The sequence below is a fragment of the Lasiosphaeria miniovina genome (assembly GCF_030549165.1).
Source record: "Lasiosphaeria miniovina strain SMH2392-1A chromosome Unknown B0T26scaffold_1, whole genome shotgun sequence".
NCBI lineage: Eukaryota > Fungi > Ascomycota > Sordariomycetes > Sordariales > Lasiosphaeriaceae > Lasiosphaeria > Lasiosphaeria miniovina.
The window spans coordinates 6,020,023-6,043,628 of record NW_026848220.1 but is presented as its reverse complement, the minus strand read 5'-3'; the positions used below and the strand labels follow the sequence as shown (position 1 = coordinate 6,043,628).

The 23,606-nt window shown below is 55.3% G+C and overlaps 5 protein-coding genes across 5 annotated transcripts; 2 read left to right on the top strand and 3 right to left on the bottom strand.

The window, feature by feature from the left end:
- Positions 1 to 1,058: 1,058 nt before the first annotated feature.
- B0T26DRAFT_670942 (uncharacterized protein) lies at positions 1,059 to 2,872 on the bottom strand (the record flags this gene model as incomplete). Its single annotated transcript, XM_060439249.1, has 8 exons — positions 1,059 to 1,729; positions 1,800 to 1,870; positions 1,913 to 1,924; positions 1,954 to 2,156; positions 2,196 to 2,345; positions 2,446 to 2,480; positions 2,581 to 2,617; positions 2,672 to 2,872. The coding sequence occupies 8 exons, from the start codon at positions 2,870 to 2,872 to the stop codon at positions 1,059 to 1,061; spliced, it is 1,380 nt and encodes a 459-aa protein (XP_060303558.1).
- A 2,813-nt stretch (positions 2,873 to 5,685) lies between these two features.
- On the bottom strand, positions 5,686 to 6,834 carry B0T26DRAFT_737254 (uncharacterized protein; the record flags this gene model as incomplete). The annotated part of the gene is made up of 1 exon (XM_060443423.1): positions 5,686 to 6,834. The coding sequence occupies one exon, from the start codon at positions 6,832 to 6,834 to the stop codon at positions 5,686 to 5,688; it is 1,149 nt and encodes a 382-aa protein (XP_060303557.1).
- Positions 6,835 to 9,951: 3,117 nt separating this feature from the next.
- On the bottom strand, positions 9,952 to 11,258 carry B0T26DRAFT_809027 (uncharacterized protein; the record flags this gene model as incomplete). The annotated part of the gene is made up of 5 exons (XM_060447250.1): positions 9,952 to 10,168; positions 10,245 to 10,329; positions 10,421 to 10,511; positions 10,604 to 10,715; positions 10,789 to 11,258. The coding sequence occupies 5 exons, from the start codon at positions 11,256 to 11,258 to the stop codon at positions 9,952 to 9,954; spliced, it is 975 nt and encodes a 324-aa protein (XP_060303556.1).
- A 979-nt stretch (positions 11,259 to 12,237) lies between these two features.
- Positions 12,238 to 13,519, top strand: B0T26DRAFT_689368 (uncharacterized protein). The gene is made up of 3 exons (XM_060441031.1): positions 12,238 to 12,665; positions 12,742 to 12,816; positions 12,896 to 13,519. Exons 1-3 carry the CDS (start codon positions 12,504 to 12,506, stop codon positions 13,184 to 13,186), a joined length of 528 nt encoding a protein of 175 aa, XP_060303555.1. The 5' UTR covers positions 12,238 to 12,503; the 3' UTR covers positions 13,187 to 13,519.
- A 4,199-nt stretch (positions 13,520 to 17,718) lies between these two features.
- On the top strand, positions 17,719 to 19,978 carry B0T26DRAFT_762134 (uncharacterized protein; the record flags this gene model as incomplete). Its single annotated transcript, XM_060446409.1, has 1 exon — positions 17,719 to 19,978. The coding sequence occupies one exon, from the start codon at positions 17,719 to 17,721 to the stop codon at positions 19,534 to 19,536; it is 1,818 nt and encodes a 605-aa protein (XP_060303554.1). The 3' UTR covers positions 19,537 to 19,978.
- Positions 19,979 to 23,606: the final 3,628 nt, after the last annotated feature.

Here is a 23,606-nt window from a genome sequence, read left to right as displayed (position 1 = left end):
TTGGCCTGGCGTTGGCTCGCTTGACCTGGCGTTGGCTCGCTTGGCCTAGCGAGAACCGGTTTTCGAATCCGAGCTAAAAAGAAGCAAGCACACCTGCTTCAGTCCGAACCACCCATTCTCATGCACTCCCCATGGTACGCTTCCGTACAGCATGTATGTACAAGTACAGTACATATGCACCTCCCGATAGTCACTCGCTAGGGACGTTGCTCTCGGCAGACTCGAATCACCGGGACGATATTGCTGACACCATGTCCGGGCCTGAGATTCGCATCATCCATGATGGGCCGTGCCGTTGACCGACCTTTGTTGCAGCCAAATAGAACAGTTCTGGATCCGGGAACCGGTACTTGCCGAGCTGACATGCTCGCTGACAGTCTCACGGCACTTCGCAAGCCAAGCTAAGCCGACGGCGTCATCGTGCGGGGTTGCTGTGTCACATCCGCAGTCGGGGGATCTTATATCAGCACCGTGTGCCAGCCGTGACTCACGGCCCGACGTTTACCTACCTCGGGTGTTTACAGGTCCCTCACCGGTGACACACCTTCAGCCCTGGGCATCTGACATGTCCGGTTCTTCAGAAGAGAAAGTCACTCCGGATCCAACGGCTGGCTCCGTCCGCACGCGCGCTAGTTTGACAGTCACAGCTAGTTCCGTTCCGTTCCCACCCCACCACCGACTAGCGAGCCAGGAAAATGCACCGATCCTTGCTGCAAGGGGCTTGTTACGTAGTTCGGACCCTGGGGCTGTGCGGGATTCGATATCAAGCCACATCTCGGACTGGTGGGTGCCAAGCTCAGTTCCAAGATCCGGGCTCCGAGGGATGACTGCAAGTGGGAGAAGAAGCCTTTGGGTCCATTAATTGCTGGTATCATTCCAAACACGGTTCATTTTCCCATTACTTTTCATGTCGTGCCGCATCAAATGAAACGAAGTAGGGGCCCAGGACTGAAATATCGTACATGGCAAAGAGAATATATGAAAAGGGCATAAAAGTGCACATACATTAGGACATGCATCTGTTGAAGCCACCTGGTATGGGCCGCCTCCGCGGGCCATCACTCCCCCCTGCTCTCGGCCCACCGCAGGTCGTGGGTCACTGAAATGCCGTCCAGCGGAATCTCGTCGCTCGCTGCCACGCTCGGCTTCCGCGCACCATAGACGACCGTCTGCACATGGGCGCCGCCGTAGCGTGGTGGCTCCGGTGCTGGAAAGTAGTTGTTGGTGGCAGCAGCCGAAGCGGCAGGGTTCGAGGCGAGTGGTGTCGGCCACCGCCCCGTGTGGGCGGTGTTTGTGGGCGTCATATCGTACAACTGACTTTCTTCGTCGAGCCGGTCATATGGCCCGCGGTTCGCATACTGTCTCTGGTCTTGGTTTCTCGCCATATCGTCTGCGGCCTTGGCAGCCGCGCTATTGTTGCTGCTGCTGCTGCCGCAGCTGCTTTTGCTGGCTTGCTTGGGTGGCTTTTGAGCTCTCAACTTCCCAGGCAGCAGCCCAAGACTGACGCGTCGACTGAAAGACCCACCGCCGATGGTAACGATGGTGTTGTTTCCTTTGGCACCTTCGTCACCGCGGTTGTTGGCGTCGGCGTTGGGGTTTCTGTTGACGTTTGGATGGTGTCGCCGGCCGCTGAACGTCATTCCAAACACAAAGCGCAGCAGCGGCCGCATTGTCGGCAGACTCGCCGTCACAAGACCGACGGTGGGCTCGGCAAGGGTCCAGATCCACGCTGGAGCAACAAATTCTGCACCGAGGCTTGTGAGATTGAGTTGGAGGTTCGGGATGAGGGCACAACTCACGCGTAAAGTCGGCCTGTCCATCGACCAGATTGATAAGCGACTTGAGGCGGATGCATGTCATGACGACAGCGCTACGCACGAGCGAGCGGGCGATTTGTTAGCGCGTAGCTCACGAGCCGAAGCGGCTAGAGGCATGGAAGTAGGGCGTGCTTACAGAAACCCGAGAATGAAGACACCCCAGATGGCCAACTTCTGCGGCCTGGGGACCTGCAGCCTCCAGACCTCGTGTGTAGGCAGGGCCAGGATCATGATGTCGCTGATGATGTTGATGATGGAGTTACCGACGAACAATTTGGTTGTGTCTAAGCACATGCCCTCTTTCATGAAAGGGCGGAAGAACTTGTCGATAGGTTTGCACTGGAAAAGAGTTACGAGTATAGTGGCAAACCACCACACCCCGACGAAGACGCCGATCACCCAGACACCCTTCTTCATGAAGCGCGACGGGAATATTCGGCAGTACATGACCAAGATCGAGGCCTTGATCACGGCGATGAGAGTGAAGTAGTTGAATTCGGACACAAACAAGTACTGGGTCAGTGTTAGCTGTCAATGTGCAACACGGGTCAGACTTGAAGGCTCGTGGATAGGGAGAACGTGCCAGGAGGGTCCTCTCAAACATGGCGGGATCAATGGTCAAGACAACATCCAGGTGCCTCCCGACGCCGCCATATTCAACAGCTGCAAGATGCGGTCAGAGACATGATTTATGTGACGGGTCGGAACGAGGTTGCGATAGACAGCCACCGGCGCGGGGGAGGGGTCGGCTCGAGCCACGTACACAGGATGGCCATTGCGGCGAACGAGAACAGATGCGGCTGTGGAGGATCAGCGCAGCTCCTCTCGGGGGGTGGAGGGTTGTCGTCGCTTACCAACGCGGCCAGTATCAACCAGTCATCCCATCCGAGTCCCATGGCAGAACGCCATCGGACGGCAAACCGCACGGCAACGGTGAGAGCCGAGACGACAGAGAGTGCGATGCATGTTCTCACGAGCACTGGGCCCTCGTTGGATGCTATATAGTCCGGGGAGAAGTTTGCCAGCGTGGGTGGAGAGTCGGACACGCTGCCCATGTCTGGGGAATGCCGAGTTATTCGACCGGTACCGGGTCGGTGGAGGTAATGGCTCAGACAAGAGCAAGGAATGCTGTGCTGCAAGGAGCGAATAAAGCCAACAATCAGTTCACGGTACTTGGATCCCGGTAAGATGCATAAACGATAAACGTCTGACAAAGGACGAAAGACGGAAGCTGTCGCGCTTGGGCTGATTAAGTGCTGATTTATCAGGGAAGGGGATCCGGGGAAAGCAAAACAAGACGAGATTGCCGGGGCGAGGCTGTTAAGATAAATCCTTCGCATCCCCTCTCGTCGTGAACACCGACTCCTTGACTCGCCGCATCCTTCAAATCCTGGTTAGCGCAAGTGCTTAGTATGCTGCGGTCTAGCGGCGCGACGTGGTTGTTTTGAGCTGTGTAGAACCACCATGGCAGTTGGTCGTGGAGGTGGCAGGATGAGGGTGGGCTCGGAATCTTGTGCCAAACGAGGGTCCGATGACAGACTGCTCAAACAAAACTGCCATGTACCAAAGTTGACATGTACCAAAGTTGCCATGTGCGTATTCGTAGATAGGTAGTTGGCCATGTATTTACGGCTGCACGCCACTGCACACCATTGCGGGCAGGATGAAGTGGTCGCAGTGCGAACATTCTCGCGCTTATTCCCAAGCGGACAAGTCGTGTTCTTAGTTAGCGCAGACGAATGAGGGCGCTCGAGGTGTTGTTGCGCCGTGGTGGCTGCGGCGTCGTGAGCTTCGTTCCTCGGGCGAGGGATGTGGCTGCTGGGATTCTATGAGGTGTGCCTCGAACTGTAGTGCGAGGTTACACCTGAGAGCGAAGTCAAACTAGAAGGCTCTTGCCAGCTGCGTACGTAAGGTGTCTTGAAAAATGTGAAAGAGCGAACACACCTAATGTTACACACCATGCCGTTGGCGACAATCTGTGCCTCTCAACTACAGTGATTGAAGTTTGAACCACTGCCCCAGAGGGGCTGGAAGTCAGAAAAGCTAGCCCAACGAGGCCGCCTAGACAGGCTGTGTTGGTGGTGGGGGGGCCAGAACAGCGTCCTGGGATGCAGATCGGCGGCGGGCCTCGCATAGGGTTTCGGTCCCGCTCCAGCTCGGCCGCCCCTTCCTCCGCCCTGGGACCGTCGTTCCCGTCTTGCGAAAAGTCGGATCCGTGCCCAGCGCCCCACGCGTCGCGCACGCATTGCCGTTGCAGCGAATGGAACCTTGGAACCCTATTTCGCCCTGGTTACCCGGAAATCTCACAGGGCATTACGCGCAGAGGGTAAAGTTGCCCTTCATTTGGTGGCCCTAGGTTCGCGACAGTGAGAAATCCTGCCGAGAATCCCTCGACGTTTATTTCTGGCCGCGAGTCCTCGGGTCCTCCCGCCATCTTCCGCCCCCAGGCAGGGAAAATACGACAGAAGAAAAAAAAACCCCCCCTTGCATCAGCGTACGGGCCACCTAGCCCAGTAGCTAGGTTCTAAGCGCCTTTCTCGACTTTAGGCATGTTTAAACGGCGCCCTGTACGGTGCCTGGGCCAAAAGTCTTTACCTACTTTTTACACACTTGCCTGAGCTGTCTTACGTAAGGACAGTGCCTGCTACCGTGGCGTCTTATTGATACTGTCCACCTAGCTCGCTAAAATAACAAGGCGATAAGGAGTGCACCAAGGTTTAGCGGTAAAACCGCTAAATTACAGCAAGGGCACCTAAAAGCTTTAGCAGCTAGCTAGTTTCTTAAACACTGTCCTTACATACGAGGGGTACGTGCAAGTGTGTAGAGACTTTTGGCCCTAGGCTCTGCATGTACTTGCTTATCTTACATGAGCCTTTTTGTTGCAGCTTTGGGGGCCATAACACCACTTCGACAAAGAATCATGTTGCAGCTAGCATCACGCACCCGCAGTTACCCATCGCCTATGGCTTGACGTCGGCATGGCATCTCACAGATAATTAACCTTATCCCCGGACCACCCTCTTTGCCGCCAGTGACCAACAGGAAGTCATCGGGTTGAATCACAGCTGTCGCTGTTTCCAAATCGAGCACAACGCACATGATTGGCCCTCGGCGAGTTGGGGACCCCGAAGGCTACAGTTCTCGAAGCTCCTTAAACCCTGCTTCTGAGGTCTGTACTATTGCACACCTGACCATAGAACAGGGGGGAAATGAGAATGCACCAGAAGACTGTGGTGCATTTTGCACCTGCACCTGCACCAAGCCCCTCAACAGACCAGTGGTCAGTGGGGTGATCATTCCAATATTCCTAATAGGAGTGCCTCATAATAGCACCATTTGTCACTCGTCGCCGAGCCTTAGGGCTGCATATGTCCACTACCGCTGCGCCATCAAGATCAAACCCGAGTTAGCTAGTAAGACAATCGCCAGTTACGATCGGGAAGAACAGATAAGCCGACCAGCAAGTCACGTGAAAGAATGAAGCAGAGAAAACCAGAGGTATTATTCTGTCATGTTTAGCTACAGAAATCCAATTCCGTATGCCAGCACCATTGCTGGGGCCTTCCTTGGCCCAAAACCAATAACAGCCGGACCCATGCAAGCCCCTTTGTCGGGTGCTTTTCCAATGCATATCCAGTCCCAAACTCCGGACCGTGTCATCCTTTTTGGCCAACCATGATGTGCCAGCCCAATTACGCCTTCCCACGGCGGGAAGCCCTGGGTATTTGCCGTGAGATCTGAGAGTAGCAATGCAAAGAAGAACAAACCCAAACCCAAAAACGAACAAACACTAACAAAAACGAACAAACACAAACACAAACAAAAACAAAAACAAACAACGTATTGCCGGAAAGTCAAGTTGGTTCCCTCACAGGTGCTTGACCAGCTTGCGGTACTTCTCCAAGGCAATGTTGCGCTCCTTCTCCTTGAAGCGCAGGCGCTGGTCCTCGTCGAAGGTGATGGCGCCGGCATCAAGGCCGGCCTCGCGGCCCTTGACGGGCTGGGCGACGTCGAACATGTTGCGCAGCAGGGCCTTGTGGGGCACGCCCGAGCAGTCGGCCTCGTACAGCAGCCACTCGCCGAGGCTGGCGAGGCGGGCCGGGTCGCGCGGCTTGAGCGAGTCGCCGTACGTGCAGCTCAACCGCGCGAAGCACACCACCATCATGACCCACGCGATGGCGTCCGACGCCGCCGTCGACGCCCCCGGCTGCCGGAACTCGACGCTGCCGAACCCGTCGCCCTCGCTCATCAGCGACGCCAGGTTCCACCGGAAGCCCGAGTGCGCAAAGTCGGCCGTGCGGCCCAGCGCCGCGCCCGTGGCCGAGTCCGCCGCGCACCAGTTCATGCACGCGCCCAGCTGCGCGAACGACTTCTGCGCCACGATGCTCTCGAAGCACTCGGTCGTCGACAGCCGGCCCATGTGCGCGTTGTGGCGGTTGCTCTTGGCCCACACGGAGCGGCGGCGGTAAGGGGGCACCAGCGCGTCGAAGCAGCGCTCAAAGTAGACGGCGCTCTTGGCGAGGGCCTTGGCCTGCGACAGGCGCCAGAAGCCGCACGCGGGCACGACGTGAATGCTGGTGCTGCACTGGTGCGTGGCCGTGACCTCGAAGCTGTGGTGCAGCGTCTGCAGCACGCCGCGCAGGTGCAGCATCCACGTGTCGTGGCGCGAGAAGCGCCAGAAGGGTGACACGAGCTTGACGCCGAACTTGTGGTCGCGCGGGTGCGACGGGATGGCCAGGTCCTTGGCTACGGTCCACTCCGTCTGGCTCTCGGCCTTGGTGCCGGTCACGTGATTGGCGATTCCCGACTTGGCCAGCCGCGCGCTGATCTCCTCCTCGACGCCCGCGCTGCTCGCGTGCTTGTACGTGCGGCTGCGGACTACCAGCCCCAGCTCGACGCAGAACCGGAAGTCGGGCACCTTGGGCTGCTGGGGGCGGGGAGCTTGGTCCTTGTGGATCTTGTGGACCTCCGGAACCGGGTCGAATCGGACGTGGGCGGCCTTGTAATTGTGAGGCATCGTGGAGTGTGAACTGAGATACCGTGAGTGATAATTGGGGTTGAAGAGTGTGGACCTCGAAGATCGCGTCTGTCTTGGGTGATGACACTGTGTTGCCGTGTCGGTTGTTGACTTGAAGTTGGTGATGCGAAGCTGGTGACGTGCGCGAAGGTGTGGGCTGCTCTTATACACACTCAAGCTAATGAATGTATAAGGCAGGAAGCCAGGCAGCAGGCACTCCACTTGATCGTCACTCTGTGGTGTGAGGTGGCGACAAAAAACAATGAATGCAAGTGATGTTTGAAGTGATCGTCGCTTCTGTCAGACAGTCCAGGCATCTAAGTCTGTGGGTGCCCAAGGTCTCTATATAGTTCCACCAGAGCACATGGGCGGTGGTCTGTCGGATGCGCAGCAAGCTTCACTGCATCTGCCTGGGGGCTAGGACGGGGACGCCAGTGCCTCATTTGACACGCCGGCCGGGTGCCTCTCCCGGCGATGGCTCATCGGGGAGGAGGGCTCCAAAATCCCCAATAGGGCCAAGCGGCACAAATCTGGGGAGGGGGATCCACTCCGCAGCGTCACCCACGAATGAGGACGCGCGGACGGGGCAGGCAGAACGCAAGGTGAAATGAGCCGAAACCAAGCTGGGCTAAGCGCATTGCTCACCGTGCAAGGATTGACGAACGAGAGACGGCCGAACTTTGTACTATTGTCTCCACTGTGCGAGTGCGGCCGGACCCCGCAAAGCTTGATGTAGAAGGTGCACCAGATGGGACAGTGTGAGAACAGTCACGAGGACGCTAAACGCACTGTTCGTCAATAAGAGGCGCAGGCTGCAGCGTGGAATTAGAGGCCTCAGGGTGCAGGAGCGACGGATGCGGAGCGGGGGCATTAACAGCGCACAGCCACTAAAACTACCCGCTGTCTGGACTCTGGTCGGGTCCCCCTCCTTCGCCGGCCGATGGACAGAGGCCGCCTGGCGGCTATGGTGACGAACTCCAAACCGATAACACGGTGGCTATGTTTCCCGGATTGGCCCCCGTGTTTTTCGGCTTCACAAATCCCTACCGTTGCCTCCGGGATTGGCCACCAGCGCCTCACAGGAACGGCCCCTAGCCTTCCTTGGGAATCCGACAGAACGGCACCGGCCTGGATAGGCCCGCCATGTGGGCGGACAGTGGGCTCCGTTGTTTCTCCCAGCTCGTCGGAGCCGCCAGAAGGCCCAGGGCTGGGCCAGGCAGCTAAAAAAAAACGTCCCCGGGAACAGACGCGCGACACCAGGCTTCTGGATTGAATCGCTGCTGCCGGTTTTCGACACCGACCGCAGAGACGCAGATTGCCTAGTCGGGTAAGGCAGAGTTTATTCCAGTGCCTAGTCGCACATACGAGCCAACCGCGTGTTTCACTGTGCCGTCGGCGCTAGAAACCCCAGACCCAGATTAGAAGCCTCGTCTGCGTCTTCTACGGAGTAGACCAGAACTACCTTAATTCGTTCTAGATGTTGGGAAGCGCCGACGTGGTCTCTGGACAATCCGACGCCGGTGCCCGGATCTGTCCAAAGCTGCCACGAATGGCTCTACTCTAGGACACGCTACTCTAGGACACGGCAGGCAACATTACGAACTTTGGACAGACCCTGCCGGGAGCTGTCGCATGGCTTGGCGAGCGGCCCCGACAGCGACACAGACGCACCTGGCTGGCTCAGTTATTGTGCAATGCTGATAACCGCCACGTCGCACGGGCGAGCAAGACACTCTCAACAAACAGCGTGCCAAGACACATTTACGCCCAAGGCTCTCGGATACGCATGGCAGCAGCCTTGGTGATAGCTGTGCCCGTCTCACCGCAAAAGCACCGGACCACGCTTCCGAGGGTGGGACGGCGTCTGCGGCCAGCCTCAAGCCAAATGCTGTTTCACATGGCCGGGTTGCAATCGGACGCCGGTTTTGCATCGAAACAAACAACAATACGGCATCTTTATCTCTTTCCCCGGGTCCAATTGCCGCGCCGCGGAGATTCCACACGCAGCCATGCCGACTCCGACGCGCTGTAGAGGAACATGGCCACTTCAAAGCGAATCGAATGATGCATGACCTGACCCGAACATTGCGCCATCAATGCCGCACGACTATTTCAATTGTGGCACCGCACCCGGCCCGGTGCCGATGACGGACAGCGGCGGACTGCTGCGATGCAGAGTTGCAGACAACGGCTCTTGATTATATGCTTGGCGAACTTGGCCAGTCATTCGGCAGCAGGTAATTAATTAGCCATGGCGGCCAGATATCTGCATGGTTTGTAGGCCCACCATTGATTCTTCTTCCCCTTGACCGCCGTCATTCCCCAATAGGCCCATATCCTGTTTCGGTTCGAGACTCGATGTCGTGCCTCTTGTGCGTTGTCCTTCCAAGAAGCTACTGCAATGCACGCGGGTGGATTGTTGATCCTGCTGCCTGCGACTCCGCATTGAAGCTTTAGACGCTATGCTATTGGATGCACGTCATAGTCATAAGGTAGTAAGGTAGATTAATGGCTTCGTTCCCAGACTAGGCATCTGCTTGTGTTGATCTGGCTGCGTTTCCAAGTCGACCGCCCTGACGAGCTTGTCTGTCTCTTTGTTTCCCACCGCTGAACCTTGCGCCGGATGGAGTGGCTGGATGATTTCTGGTTCAAGGCTTACCGAACGCGTTTCCCTTGGTGTCATTGGGTCACTAGAAGTCTAGGCCCAGTCTAGATAGTCCAGACCACCACATCTGTGGCCAAATGCAGCCACTGCGATGCGTCGAACCTCAACTCTAGTGCACCCAGCACCAGTCTAATTCACACAAAGCCAACTAGGTACGAGAAGATTGCTCCCTGCCTAGCCGGTATGACTGCCGATAAAGACTGCCGATAAAAACTGCCGGTGCAACCAGCCATGCCGGGGGCTGCCAACGAGCAAACCGGTTCAGCTATACTCTGAGTCACTACAGATTCTTTCCCACACCCACAACAAAGTCGTTGAACCCCTTGACTCACATGTTCAGCATGCGTGGATTCCAATATACCGCAATGGCTACATCTCGACCACGCAGACAACCAACCCTTCTCTCTCTCTCCAAATCTCCCATCACACCACATCGCCGTCCATTTCTTTGTCTATGCCTTGACCTTCTTCCGGGGTCGCAGCTCGGCGGCGTACAGCTTGAAGAAGTCGTCGGGCTCGGTAGCCTGGACGCCCGTGACGAACTGGAAAGCCGTCGTCGCCACGTAGTTGGTCTTGCCCTCGCGCACCAGGCTATAGTAGTCGAGGATGTACTCCTGCTCCGACTTGTCGCTCTCGGACTGCGCCGACAGGATGCGCTTCGCCTCGGATCTGGTTACGTATATTCTGTCAGACGGGTGCGTCTCTTGTGGGCAGTCGCGCGTTGGGAATATGGGATGAGACGGACACGGAGATGTTCTCAAAGTCGAGCGTTGCGCCAATCGCTTTGCTCGCTGCGGCGGCGAGCTCGTCGCCTGCGCACAGCAACGGGCCTAGGTAGACGGGCACGGTAGACGAGCACGGAGCTGCGGTCAGCGTACTTCCTTTTCCGTCTTGTTTGGTCTGGTATTCGAAGCGTATTACCTGTCATGACCATCATCTGGCCGCGGTGCTTGTCGTCGAATCCGTGCTTACCCTTGCCGGCGAGAACGTGAGCCGCGAGGTGCGAGACGTCCTAGATTTGCAGGATACGCGTGTTAGCAGATGGGTTGCTGTGTCCAGCCGGGACTGTTCGAAGGGCCAGAACGATTGGCGGCGGGCACGCACACCGAGGGCGACGGGCGCAAACTTGTTGGACTCGCCGATGGGCAGTGGCAGCACGCTCTCGACCTTGGCCTGCTCTGAGTACAGCAGCAGGTTCTCGGCGTAGAAGCCGGCGCTTTGGCCGCAGTGGTCTCGTTAGCTCTGTTTTTTCCACGCCTCTCTTTTTTCGGCAACGGCAAAACGCGCACCGGATGATGCAAGCCGAGTGCCCCGTGGCGGTGCCCGTATCGCCCTTGGTCGACAGCACGGCCGTCTCAATGTCGACGAACTGGCGCAGGCGGGGCTGCCGCACCGGGTCCGCGTAGTCGCAGCTGGCGGAGCTAATGAGCAGCACGTTGGGCACGCCGGCCTTCTTGGCCGCGTGCACCAGCTCGAGCGTGATCTCGTACTTGTCGAGGTGTGTGGGTGGAATCAGGCAGATGGTGTCGCAGCCCGTCTGCTTGAGCGTCGTGATGACGGCTCGCTCGCGGCCCGGCTTGTGGGTGACGACCTTGACGCCGAGCGACTCGAGCTCCTTGATCTTGGGCGCCGACGGGTCCATGGTCAGGCCCGTCAGGCTGTCGACCTGGGACGAGAACTTGGCCTCCTTCATGAGCAGCTCGGCGATGAGGAAGCCCGTCTGGCCTTCGACCGCCGTGATGCAGATATTGCGAGACATGGCTGCCGTCTGGGGCGGTAAGACGATGCGATGGCGCCAGACAGATCTAATGCAAGCGTAGGAAAGAAGTTGGACGTTATTTTCACAGCTGCCAGTTATTTTCGGACGTGATCAGGTCGGCTTGTGCCCTCGGTGCCCGTCTAGTTGGATTGTATCCAAAGTGCCCATTCCTTGCGTCACGATGACTGTCTGCAGTCGATGATTCATGATGCCGTTTGCGGTGCCTGCGCGCAACTCGACCTACCCCTGCTTTCGACGTCAATATGAAGATCTCCCGTCCCAACTGACTGGGTAAGTATTGTGATTTGCCATCTCTTCCGGGTCAGTCAGCAAGCCCATTTCGATAGCCTGACATGACGCTTCACGCATCAGCGATGAAACGCAGCACCCCGCTCCCATTGCGTTGAAGCAGACTGGTCAACATGCTGGACTTTTCCTCCACTAAGTTCAACGATAGAATTGTTTGTCTACGCGCTACTGCATAGAATTGTTTATCTACGCGCTACTTCACATGTAGACGAGAATTAGATAAATGTTGCGAGAAATCCGGGAGCAGAAACGGGCGCTCGCATGACCACGGGCTCATGTCTCGCGAGGATAAAGAACCAAACGGAGAATTTCCTTCATTTTGATGGAAATCTGTTTGACATCTCGACATCACTTCCCACATGCCTGTGTCATCCTAGACACTGGCCAAGCAGTCGTTACAAGCATGCAGACACAGCTCGACACCTTGACTCGCAGGTTGTCCTGCCCAGACGGACACGCGGCCCCCGATTCGCCGATGCGAGCGTCACCCAGCCGTATTCCTTGCTCACTACTAGACCAAAGAGGCACGTCTGTACGGTCCAAGATGGCCCCAGACTAGAGTGTCAGTGCAACGTCGGCCAGGTCTCGCGCCGCTGGTCGGGAACACGGCGCACCGAATCCGATATTGCTGACCAAAAACCTGATGAAATCACACAGCAACGGAACAATGGCTCCGTATTCGAGGAAGAGAGATACGCCGAGGGCAACGGCCATCGGTGTTTATAGTCTCAATCCCGTCTCGACGACGGATGAACTGCTACTAACGCCGCTAAGTCCGGCGAGCCTCGGCTCGACGTTGACATAGAGACGGTATTCATGTTACATATTGGGATCTTTTTAATGGAGAGAAGACGGGAGATACACAGTACCCTTTGACATTCACTAACCTCGGCCTGGCCTCGAATCCCGTTCCTTGCAAAGCGCCCCTTGCCAACCATGTCAGCCTCCGCAACCTCGCCCGGCCGCCTGCTGCGCCTCACGCTCCAGATCTACACCAAGAAGGAAACGCCGCTGGAGGAAGCAGAGAAGTTCTCGCGCGAGTACCTCTCCAAGGTCGCTAGCATCCATGCCAGAAACGGCATCGAGATATATCAGATGGTTCGTGGCGAGTGTTAGCCTTAGCCTTCCCCGTAGAAGTCCTGCTCACGCGGCAGCATTGTCTCGCTACGCATAGGTCTACACGCCAGCACCGTTCCGCGAGGCACTCGACGGCATGAACCGGCGCAACAAGCGCGGCTGGGTGATCGACGTGCGTTCCGGAGTCTCCATTTCCACAACCAAACCCGTCCACGTCCGCGCTCGCTGACAGTAACCCCCCATGTCAACAGGACCACGACATCACGGTCGAGTTCTACTTCCACAACTTGGCCGAGCTCACCCGGGTCAACCAGGACCCCGAGTTCCAGGCCCTGCAGGCCGCCGAGGGGCCCTACGTCAACCTCGTCCACACCGTCGCCGCGCTGGGGTGGGTCGAGAAGTACGTCGACGGCGGCCGCGTCGTCCACCTCGGCGCCGATGGCAGGTCGGCGTACCCGCCGTGGGCCGAGCTGCGCAACATTTCCACGGCCTTGCCGCCGGCCCAGGCCCAGGCGGAGGATGGCGGGAGCGATTCCGTGTGAAGAGGTCTAGCTAGTTTTTAGAAAAGGGAACACCAGGAAGGCGGTTGAAGTTTTGTGGATGCAGCCGAATCGTGATATTCGTGATCTAAGGAAGAATAAGCACTAATTCTTGGACGCGCATAGCCGGTAGCTTATACGTCGTCGCCTGCCTCGCTTAAAGAGCTCAGTCCTTCTTTTAATGACGTACAGAAATCTCCAGAATCAGCATCTTTCAACGTTATTCTGCCTACCTGGATGTGCATGACCTGTCACTGACAACCCTAGGTACAGATTAGCGCCGGCACCAACTCAATTTTACCCAATTCAATCGATCAAATATAGCCATTGGTAATCAATTCTACGATTTTGAGGTCAAATTCAACCAATTCGTAGGACCGAAATAATTGGCGGATTCTCAATTATTTCCCATTGGCCAGGCCATTTTTAGGGCGGATTTTTCAGATTTTCCTGGGTCCAGGGCGCTCCCTGACCAAGGCCAACCCTGTATTTTCCTGGGCCCGGGAAAATCTCTGACTGCCGGGCAGGCCGTAGGTCGCTGCAATGCACCGTTGAAGCTGCAATGCAACTATCACGACGTAAATAAACAGCCGAATCCGACCTTTCTACCGAATCCTTCCATTCCTATAGCGATTTCCTTGCGCCCGAACTACCGATAATATGCCTACCTTGACCGTTAATGCCGCAACCCTCTCCACAGGCCAAAAGCGAGCATTTGATGCTGTTGGAATTTGTCAAGCAGAAGGGCCTCGAAGGTTCTAGATAGAGACTTCGCCACCCACTTCGCCACCACAATAGTAGTATAAGAACGGGCTTTCTGGCATTGCCAGAAAGCTAGAGAGAAGAACAGACATCTACAATCCATCACTTGAACCACCAGTTTTCGGCGTGCAGCCACGCCCTGTTGAGTCCAGTACCGGTACCCTGGTGAATCCAACAGATGCCCTAAGGAAGCCATCGCGAATCTCTACACAATACGAGGAGTTGGTCAAATTTGACATCAAAGAGTTGGGGAATATGGAGGTGAAGGACTGGCCCAAATAACAACAACACGGGCGCTATACATAGCGGAATACTGGGCGGGCAAGAAGAATACGAGGTCATGGTGGATTACTTGGCACGGCTGCTGGCTTGCCCAGGTCGTCAACAACGTCATAAAAGAGGGAGTATACTTCTAGGCGTGCCACTATTACGAGAAGGCCTTCAAGGCTGTGACGGCGTCGAGGCGCCGAGAAAGAAGCAAAGGACCTTAGAAGTGACTTCGAACATCAAGGAAAGGTCGTTTTTGTTGCCTCACAAGCTCACATCGAAGGAAAACATGATCATTCGCTTGAATCTTGCATACAATATGGTCGAGCATAAGGCTTTTCGTGATTTCTGTTGGACTTACCTAAATGCCGATAAGACAGCTACCCTGATTCCTTCCTCGCCCAACGCGGTTCGAGAGTATGTCAGGGATCGCTTCGATACGCACCAGCAGGGCCTACGCGCGCGCTTGAGGGCATCGCCATCCATGAAGCATCTTTCCTTCGATATATAGACTTCGGCATCGACCGTTTCCTTCCTCGCGATCTTCGTACATTACGCCGGTACTGACGGCGACGTACATGGCGAGAGTTGTTAGCTATATCACATATCGAAGGCTCTCACAGGGGCGAGAACCAGGCCACATACATGGTCAAAGAAGTCAAAGGATACAGCTTTGAGGACCAGATCGGGTATTTCCAGTGCGACAACACTTGATTCGAATACCTGGGCCGTAAGGCATTTGTTGCAGTCCTTGGTACCTGATATGTACGATTTTGGCCGCGATACGTTGGCTGGAAATCGTCGAATTCATAACGTTGAGTCTTCCTTACCGAGTCAAGTCCCTTCGCAACGGCCACGGCGTGATATGCGTTTACCTGCCTACCTAGCCGACTCGGTAATCGACCTACCACGGCGCCTCCCGACCTGGCACATTAGACCCCCTTCTCTAGACCTCGCCGCCGACTTACCCGACAACTCCCTGCCCTCGAATACTGATCCACAGTAAGATTATGTATCCTTCTTTCTAATAAGCATTGGCCTAGCCAGAAGTGGGTTGATAAGTTCCTGGGAGAGGAGCAGGCCAGGAAGTCAGGCCGGTAGATGACATGGAATCTTGAGGGTTTAGTGGTCAGGAACGTTGGCCCCGGCTGTCAACAATGGCCCTGGATTTGATGTCCATGTCAGCGGACCCAGAGAGGGCATTCAGTAGCGGTAAGCTGGTCTTCGGCACACAGAGACATGGAATGGGTGACGATATCTTCAACGACATCATGTGTTTAAAGGATTGGGTACGTTGACGAGCTTTTCCGGGCTATAGGGCTTTTTTTTTTTTACTATTTTGGAACTCTTTGACGACTTTATACATCTTTTTGGTGGAGCGGAAGATGCCGTCAAATATCATCAATTATTGCCATCAATCAATTCTAGCCTCAACCCAGTCGAATATCCATTTTTAGCCGCTCAATTCAACCAAATGTAGCCTCAAGATTGAGTTGTTTGAGCCATTGCCAACGCTGGTACAGATCAACCTCTTGACCCATCGATACGATTCCACATTGAAGTGTTGGACGGTCTGTCTCCGTTGACCGGTGAGACTAAAATAAGTTGCCTGGGCGAATCGAGGCCCTCAACGTGTCGTCTAACGTGCAGAGCCTCGGGGGTGATAGTGGGGCCAAACTCGAAGGCCAATGTTTTGCGCGGAAGGCCCTCCACATTCCACGCAGACAACATGTGCCGTGGTCTGGACTGCTGTTTTTGGCAGTTTGCAGGCAGGTCAACTGCCCTAGTCCCCTGCACCTCACCTGTCCCACGCCACTGAAGCCCCATATTTCTACTATTTAGGTATAGCGCCATAGCGTGCCCCGCAAACTGAGAATTTTAATACCTCGTAAGGAAAGAACCCCCAACCCACATACAAGACCAACTCACACGCGTACCGAGCGGGCCAAGACCCACTCCTTTGTCAATGGCCCGCCCTGCACTCTGTCATGTACATAAGCAGTGGCCCTCGCCCCTTCCTTTGCTAGGGCCAGGTTGAAGTCTCTTACCAATACCAGTCATTGCTCGCTCTCTTCAGTACCTTCATTGTGTCTTCAGTACCATCATTGTGACCACCTTAATCAGGCTTACCTGCCTTCACTTACACGTTGTTGATTGCTTGAGGAAACTAAACTATCTGCATGTGGACGAAAACTCTATAGTGGGGGAATAGGCTGGAATTGCAGGGACTATTTGGTGGTTCCGGCTAGGCTAGGCTTGGTATAGTTTCTATAAGTTACTTTTATTGATATTGAGTGTCAAGACTCCTAGTAATAAGAAAAGCCAAGGAGCTGCTCCAGAATTAGTTCATGTCCGACGAAGTCCCTGTCCCATCCGAAGGAGGCCACCTATCCACTGACAAACATAACCTCCGCCAAGTTGTCTGCACTTTCAGATTCCACAGGGTCAACACGGGCCCCCGACCTGCAGGTGCAAGCCTTTTCTGCACCCTACACAACACAATACACACACTTGGAACAACCTCATTCTTTTGAAGGTCTAGGCTTCAGACCAGACGGGGTTCGAGTCACCTGATATGATTTTGCTCGCGAATGGAAGTCAGCTGTGGCGTAGGAGAAACCCGGAAAGAGCTAGGGCTAAGATCGTGGCCCTTTGAGGCCAGATGGATACTAGCGGCGCGAAAGGGAAAAAGAAAAAAAATCTTACTCGAAAGATCGGTTGGGCGAGCCATGCAAGCCCCTGATTATCAGATTTGTCACGGAGTTGTCATGAGGGACCGAGCCAGTGGAACCCACGCCAAGCCCCTCAGCACGACTAGAGAGGGGTAGTGGATCGAATGAGGGTTGACGGGTACAAGATTCGCGAAGCGCAATAGCTTGAGCCGTTGAAAGAGCCGTAAAACAGTGCTCTAATCAAACAAATATTTTTCGCGTCACAGCCTCCTTGTTTGCCCTCGCGGAATATTTAGAAGACCCGAAACTAATGCGGCTTGTATCCGCTTGAAAGGGTTTCATGGAGACAGGTTCGTTGCCAAGATTTAAACTTGGAGCTTTCCCCGACTCACCCAGAGACGCGGGACAAAATCGTATATTGACCACTACGATTTGGCCGCAGAGAATGCTGCTTCCAGTCACACGAATCCAAACCCATGCTTTTCTCACTCCTTCGTGACCCTTTTCTCACTCCTTCGTGACCCTTTCTCTCGTTTAGGTATCTATCGTCCGTGTCACTGTCCCTTTCTCCTGCAATACGACCCTATAAACCTCAGCCCCAGAGGCCCAGTCTCCCCGATCAACAAATGCGTGAGCCAGCCCCACGGAAATCCATTGGCTGACCGGAACTGCAAGAAAATCCCTTTCGGCCACCCTCGGACTTCTGTTGACACCCCTGGTGTCTGTTGACACCGCTGGGGACATATATTCAAAGGATCCCATGTGAAGCCTTGAGGTGAGCTGTCCAACCTCCCAGACTCTCCGCCACCTGCGACTGGACACCTCGAGTCTGCCATGATGTTCCTCCCCAAACATGTCCTCGCCATGCTGCCGCAGCTTGCAACTTTAGCCTGGTCCCAAGACTTCCCCGGCAACCCCTTCGACGCAGCCGAGACCGTAATCGCAACCTCGACCTCAACATGCTACGCCCTCCCCATCCAGACCACCACGGCCACCAAGGCGACCTACAACGGCACTGTCGACTCTGACTCTGTCGGCGGTCTCAGCTACTTCCTCGACGAATTCGGCCAAGTGCTCCCCGTATTTGGCCTGCGTGACGTGCAGAGCCAGACGGACCTGCTCTTTGACATCAGCGACCCCGTCCAGCTAGGTATCGTGTATCCAGACAACTCGGCAGTCGTCTTCAACGGCTCCGGCATCACCGTCATCTCTGCAGACTGCTCTAGCGTGCTATCGCTCGTGCTTCCGGGGTTCTACGACTATCTGATCCAGCAGGGTGGTGGTGGTGGCGGCGGGACCAGGAAATCCAAGAAGCGGTCCCCCTTCCTTCACCATGCTCATCATCAAGGCAAGCTCGAGCGACGAGTGGCATCAGGATACCCCATCGACTACTTCGTGGACGTAGTAGTCTTTGACCAGTGCGGCAACACACCATCAGACCCATTCGACGTCACACTCACCATAGGCGGCGGCTTCGAATGCCGCGACCGCGCCGACATCATCAACGGGGTCTGGATGCAAGGCGTTAACGGGCTCTATAAGTGGACGTGCATGTGGCCGAGCCCCGCCAGCCGTGAGCAAATGTGCGAGCTAGAACTTTTACGCCAGTTAGGCTACTCCAGAGACGACTTCGGGACTCTCGTACCCGCACCGAGTCTTGTGTCTATCCTCTCTACCGGGATTGATAACCTGCCTCCGCTGAGCGGCGCGGCCGCCGAGATCCTCAACAGCCCGTACTTCTCGCCGACGTGGAGCTCGACCATGACGGGGCTGAAGGACCTCATGTACCTGCAGCAGCTCATCGACGCGCAGCAACTCGACCCCAACGCCATCGCCGCCAGCGTCTGTCTCTCGACGACCGATCTCAAGGAGTTCGTCTGGCTCAAGATCCGCGACCCGCCAGGGTACCAATACCTCCTGACCTCGGTAATTGACGACACCATCCGCTTCACCTCCAGCATGCAATTCAACCAAGAAATCATTGGCACTGCCACGGCATCGTGCCTGTTCTCGGGCCCGTCCACGCTCCCGCTCACAACGCCCGTCAACACCAACATCCTCATCGGCTGCAACGATCCCCCGGCCCAACCCACCGCCACCGCCGGACCCAACCCCCTGCCCGGTGGTCCGCCCGGCCCGCCCGACCCCGCCAGCTCTGCTGCCGCTGCCGGCGGACCCCCAGCCCGCGTCCGCCCGCGCACCGACCCAGCCGTCTGCACCGCCACGAACCAGCCCGGCACGGCAACCAGCACTTCATCAACCACCTCCAGCCCCTCCAGCTCCTCCACCTCGTGGAAAATCTCCATCGAGACCTTCAGCAACCCGCCCCTGGCCACGACAACCTGCAGCTTCGACCAGCGCTGCGACCCTGCGCCGAGCTCCAAATGCGAGGGTCCCAACACCGCCCTCACGTTCGAGAGCCCCGACTGGCCGGGCTGCCAGTGCGGGCACAATGTCGAGGGCCGCGTCGCATGCTTCAGGGCTCTGAACCCCGTGCGGGATCCGTCGCCTACCCCGTGCGCCAGCCCGGGCGATTGTCCGGGGGGGATGCTGTGTATTCACGACTTTCCCTGCTGGTTCGTGGGCCCCGGGATCGGGGGGCCGACGATGCCGGGGGAGTGCTATAATCCGTGTCCGTGGGGTGGGGTGTAATTCGATATGGAGCGGACGAGGCGGTGTTGGCTCTGTTTGAGGAATGGTGTGAGGGGGTTCGTGAACCCTGAAGGATTGGTGGATTTGTGAGGGCTGGATAGAGGGCCGAGGTTTGTGAGCGCCTCGGGAAGGGGGGGATATACAATTACAGTCTTTGAGAAAAGCAGTTGAGTTTGGTATTAGTCGAGCAATTTGTCAGTGTTAATATTGTCTTTGCCTTTGCTTGCCTCGGATCAGGTGGACCTAAATAGGAGGTAAGGTTTTGGGTTGGAGCCTTATGATCTTAGCGGTTCAGCTAATCTGAGATTAAAGGGCTTCTATAATTGATCGTTGCTATAACAGAGGAGGATGTCGAGAGGCCTTCTTCCCTCTCTCCATACTTTAAGTTGACAAATCTCTGTTAAAGGGGCGAGAAACAAGCAGTCGCCTTTCGACTATAAAAACGCTAACGTTAACTACAAAATAGGTTACTTGACGGGTCAGGAAGGGGTCAGCTGAACGGAGCCTCTTTTTTTTCTTGTTTTTTGCCTCCGGCGGCGCCTGCGGCGAGCTGTCCTCGCTTCGCTCGAGGGAATGGGTGGCTGGCCGAGGGGTGCTAGTTATGTTTGACCAAGTTATAACCACGGCATCTCTTTTATTCGGGAGCAATCTGGTCGTTCGGGGTCTCTTTAGGTATAGGGAGGATCGGGCGGTCCGGAGGCTAGCCACCGCGCTTGTATTTGGCGCATCGGGCCGCGGGGGCTGCGGCTCGAAAAACACGCGTTCTTAGTGATATATTAGTAGGGATCGATATGGTCATAATCGTAAAGTATTTGGCGTGCCTGCCCATAGCTGAAAAGCGAGAAATCGTACGTGCGATTGACTGAGGTTGAATTGCGAGATTGAGGAAGAAAGTCGTTTATTTTGGGGGGGAGCTGGCTACAAAGTTGAAGGTACCGCACAGACAGATTGACAGCCTCTCTACGCCACCTCCGGCTCGCAAGCTCGCCTACGGTGGCTCCGTTCAGCTGAATAATATGTCTATATTAAACTGCCTTAAGAGCTTTTTGCCCTCCCGAAGCACCATTAAGTACCTACTCGATTATTAAAACTATGCGTGCCTTGGGTACGAAGTAGGCATCTAAATTAACGAACGTCTCGAACAGAACCGTACGACGGACGCGCCCCTAGAAAGATAATGGAGCAAGATATTCTGGGTCTCAACGACTTTTGGATGGACCCCCATTCTCAAAATAGGTAGGTATCGCTGGGTAGAAGAAGCAGGTGAAGGGGAAGATGGTGGTGGCAGTGACTGATTATTGGACCTATGAGAATCACCGCCATTCTGTTCCTCTGAGAATCACCGCCATTCTGCTCATGAGAACTGTTGCCTCATTGGATGGCCAAATATCAACCGGCTGAAGTATGGGTATCATCCCTGCCTGGAGTACAAAAGCACTAATTGTTCTGCGCAAGGGAGCACCTCTATCGTCAACACCTCGAGCCAGAAAGATGCAGCCGCTGCTATGAGACATTCACCGATGCAAACCAATTGACGCAACATCAGAGATTAGGCCAACCATACCAAATTCTCGAGCGGTCACTGACGTGAGGAATCGGTAAACTGCAGTGGGAACTGCTCACGAAATGGAAGAGTGGAGGTAGCGAATACGGAAAATATCGGCGGGTGTACAGAATCCTTGGGCCAGACGTCGATGAGGAGGATCTGCCTTTTCCATGTCAGCTCTTATCCCCAGTACGCAGACTCACTTGCATTGAGAGGGCTAGCCGCTTACACGCGAAATGACAGACTTGGATGCACCAGGTCTGGATCTAGCAACAGAGCCTTCGGCTGCCGAGTTCCAAGTATCGCACGGTCGATAGCGGGCCTCTAATGAGGGTTGAATGTCGGAACTGGGCGAGGTCACAGCTGATCACAGCGGGCGGTGGCACTGAAGCTAAGCAATGCCACCGTGGGCTAGGCCAAGGTGCAAGCGCCCAGATTCGTCTCATACATGTCAGAAACAATGTTAAGGATGTGGTCAAATCATTGAAGAAAAAGGTGATTGAATTGATCTGTGGTTTGTTCAAGAACTTCCCAGCTCTCAAAAATTGGTCGGTAATGTTCGGCTTCCTGGCCGGCAACCTAGAATACTGATTCAATCGATAATGCTTCAATGCAGGGTCTCGACCTTGCACGTTTATCTACCGTCGAGAAGCCTCCACTCGAACGCTTCGGCCTCGGGAATCCACCCTACCTGTCAAGAATATAAAATTTACGGCAAAGGTGTGTACGTCAGTAACAACTTACATATCAGCAATATTATCTTGAAGTTAGAGAGGTAGGGCAAAAAAAAGACGAAGTAACATATAGCACCGATGTTGGAATGACGCGCTAGTCAGCCACGGAGGGTCATCCACGAAGATGGCTGTGGTGGCACAGGGCCACAGATTCTATTAAGTGGCCGTAGGCCACTTCCACCCTCTGTCTTCGAGATACACAGACACCAACGAATCCATCACTTGAACCACCAGTTTTCGGCGTGCAGTTACGCCCTGTTGCTTCCAGTACCGGTACCTGGTGATTCCAACATTATCGCTACGACGGCACGCTCAACGATTACAGTTACAATGGCTTCGACAAATGCTTCTCGTGCAAGCCAGACAGGAAGCCAGCCACTGCTGCTACGGCCTCGATCTATGCTTAGACAACGGGCTATGCATGGGCTTCAGTCCAGATCTTGAAAAAGACCGTGTTCTGACGTTAGCGGGCTGTACCAATCCCTCCTGGCCTCTACCATGCCCGCAGCACTTTGTCAGGGACAGGCACGATGTCCCAGACGGATGGCCCGAAATCACCCTATGGGCGTGCAGCACCTACAGCGAGTACTGTGTTTCGTCAAAAGAAGTAGCCGAAGTTGATCCAGGGGGTGCGTCGTGCTGTGCTAATGCAAGTCTGCGGATCACGGGCATCCCGTGGCAGAAGAGCGCACATGGCCATGGACCCCTCGAGGAGAATCGATGTTTATATGGGCGAGCTACCGATGGTCCCTGGATATGGAGGCAGCAATGACGAGGGCCTCCGCGACCTTCTTCTTACGGTTGTGGTAATAGTTCTGGCGGTAATTGCTGTGCTCATTGGTTACTGCCAATGGCAATTCCCGAAACTACGGCTATGGGGCTGGATACGGCGCCGGAGAACTGGGACTAGGCAGGCTGCTCCAAGCTATCAGGGCAACGCGGCTGATTCAGTGGGGGCAGGAGGGGCGGTGGGAGATTCGGATACCGTTGCGAATGTAGAAGCCTCGGCGGAACCTTCAGGAACTGTCAGAAATCCGAATACTCCAAGCGTCCAGTGGGGAATCCTTTTGAGTCCACCGTGATAGCATCCGCGATCTACTAGAAATAGACGACGGATGGAGAGAGCGATAAGAAGGGGAGCAGAGAGAAGCGAAGGCAAGTCGTTGGCTGGAAGGTAAAAGAAGAAGAAAAGGCAGCTCAACTCGCCGCAGGCTTATCTAGGTAGGTTCAACAGTTGCTTAATATACGTTACCAAGTAGATGACAGTGCGGGACTGGCAGGTGTAGCCCAGTTAAGCTGTCCTTCTCACTTTGTGCGCATTTCACCTGCCAACCCCGTGAGCTGTATGTGCGTCTCGATCAGCACCGCCCGATTGACACGAGTCGAGCAGCGCCAGGACGGTGAGGCCCTTATACGTCAGCTTCTTAAGCATGCCGGCAAAATCGACATGTGCAAAGTCTTCGCCGAGGGTGCAGAGACACTCGTCGTAGGTATTTTTCCCCTTCTTGTCCGGATAGCGTTGGGTGCCGGGCCGGAAAAGCAGATGATGATTAGTTTGTTGGGGCTTGTAGATGAAGCCTGTTGGGCGACCTGATGCACGAGTTCGACAAAGTTGGTCTTTGTCGCCGGCTTGCTGTAAGATGAGGGCACTGGCGGGGGTGACGTGAGAACATTGACGTTCTTGGGAGGGACACCGCTTGTTTCGGTGATAGTGTGTATGCCTCCATCGTTCGAGTGACTGAATTGCTTATTATGTCGAATAACAATAATCGTCAACATGGCGCCCGCCG

Bases quoted from the DNA above. Each gene is read 5' to 3' on its own strand.
- B0T26DRAFT_689368 (XM_060441031.1), top strand. From the start codon at position 12,504: ATGTCAGCCTCCGCAACCTCGCCCGGCCGCCTGCTGCGCCTCACGCTC. The intron at 12,666-12,741 runs GTTCGTGGCGAG...CGCTACGCATAG, and splicing joins GCATCGAGATATATCAGATG to GTCTACACGCCAGCACCGTT. The intron at 12,817-12,895 runs GTGCGTTCCGGA...CCATGTCAACAG, and splicing joins AGCGCGGCTGGGTGATCGAC to GACCACGACATCACGGTCGA.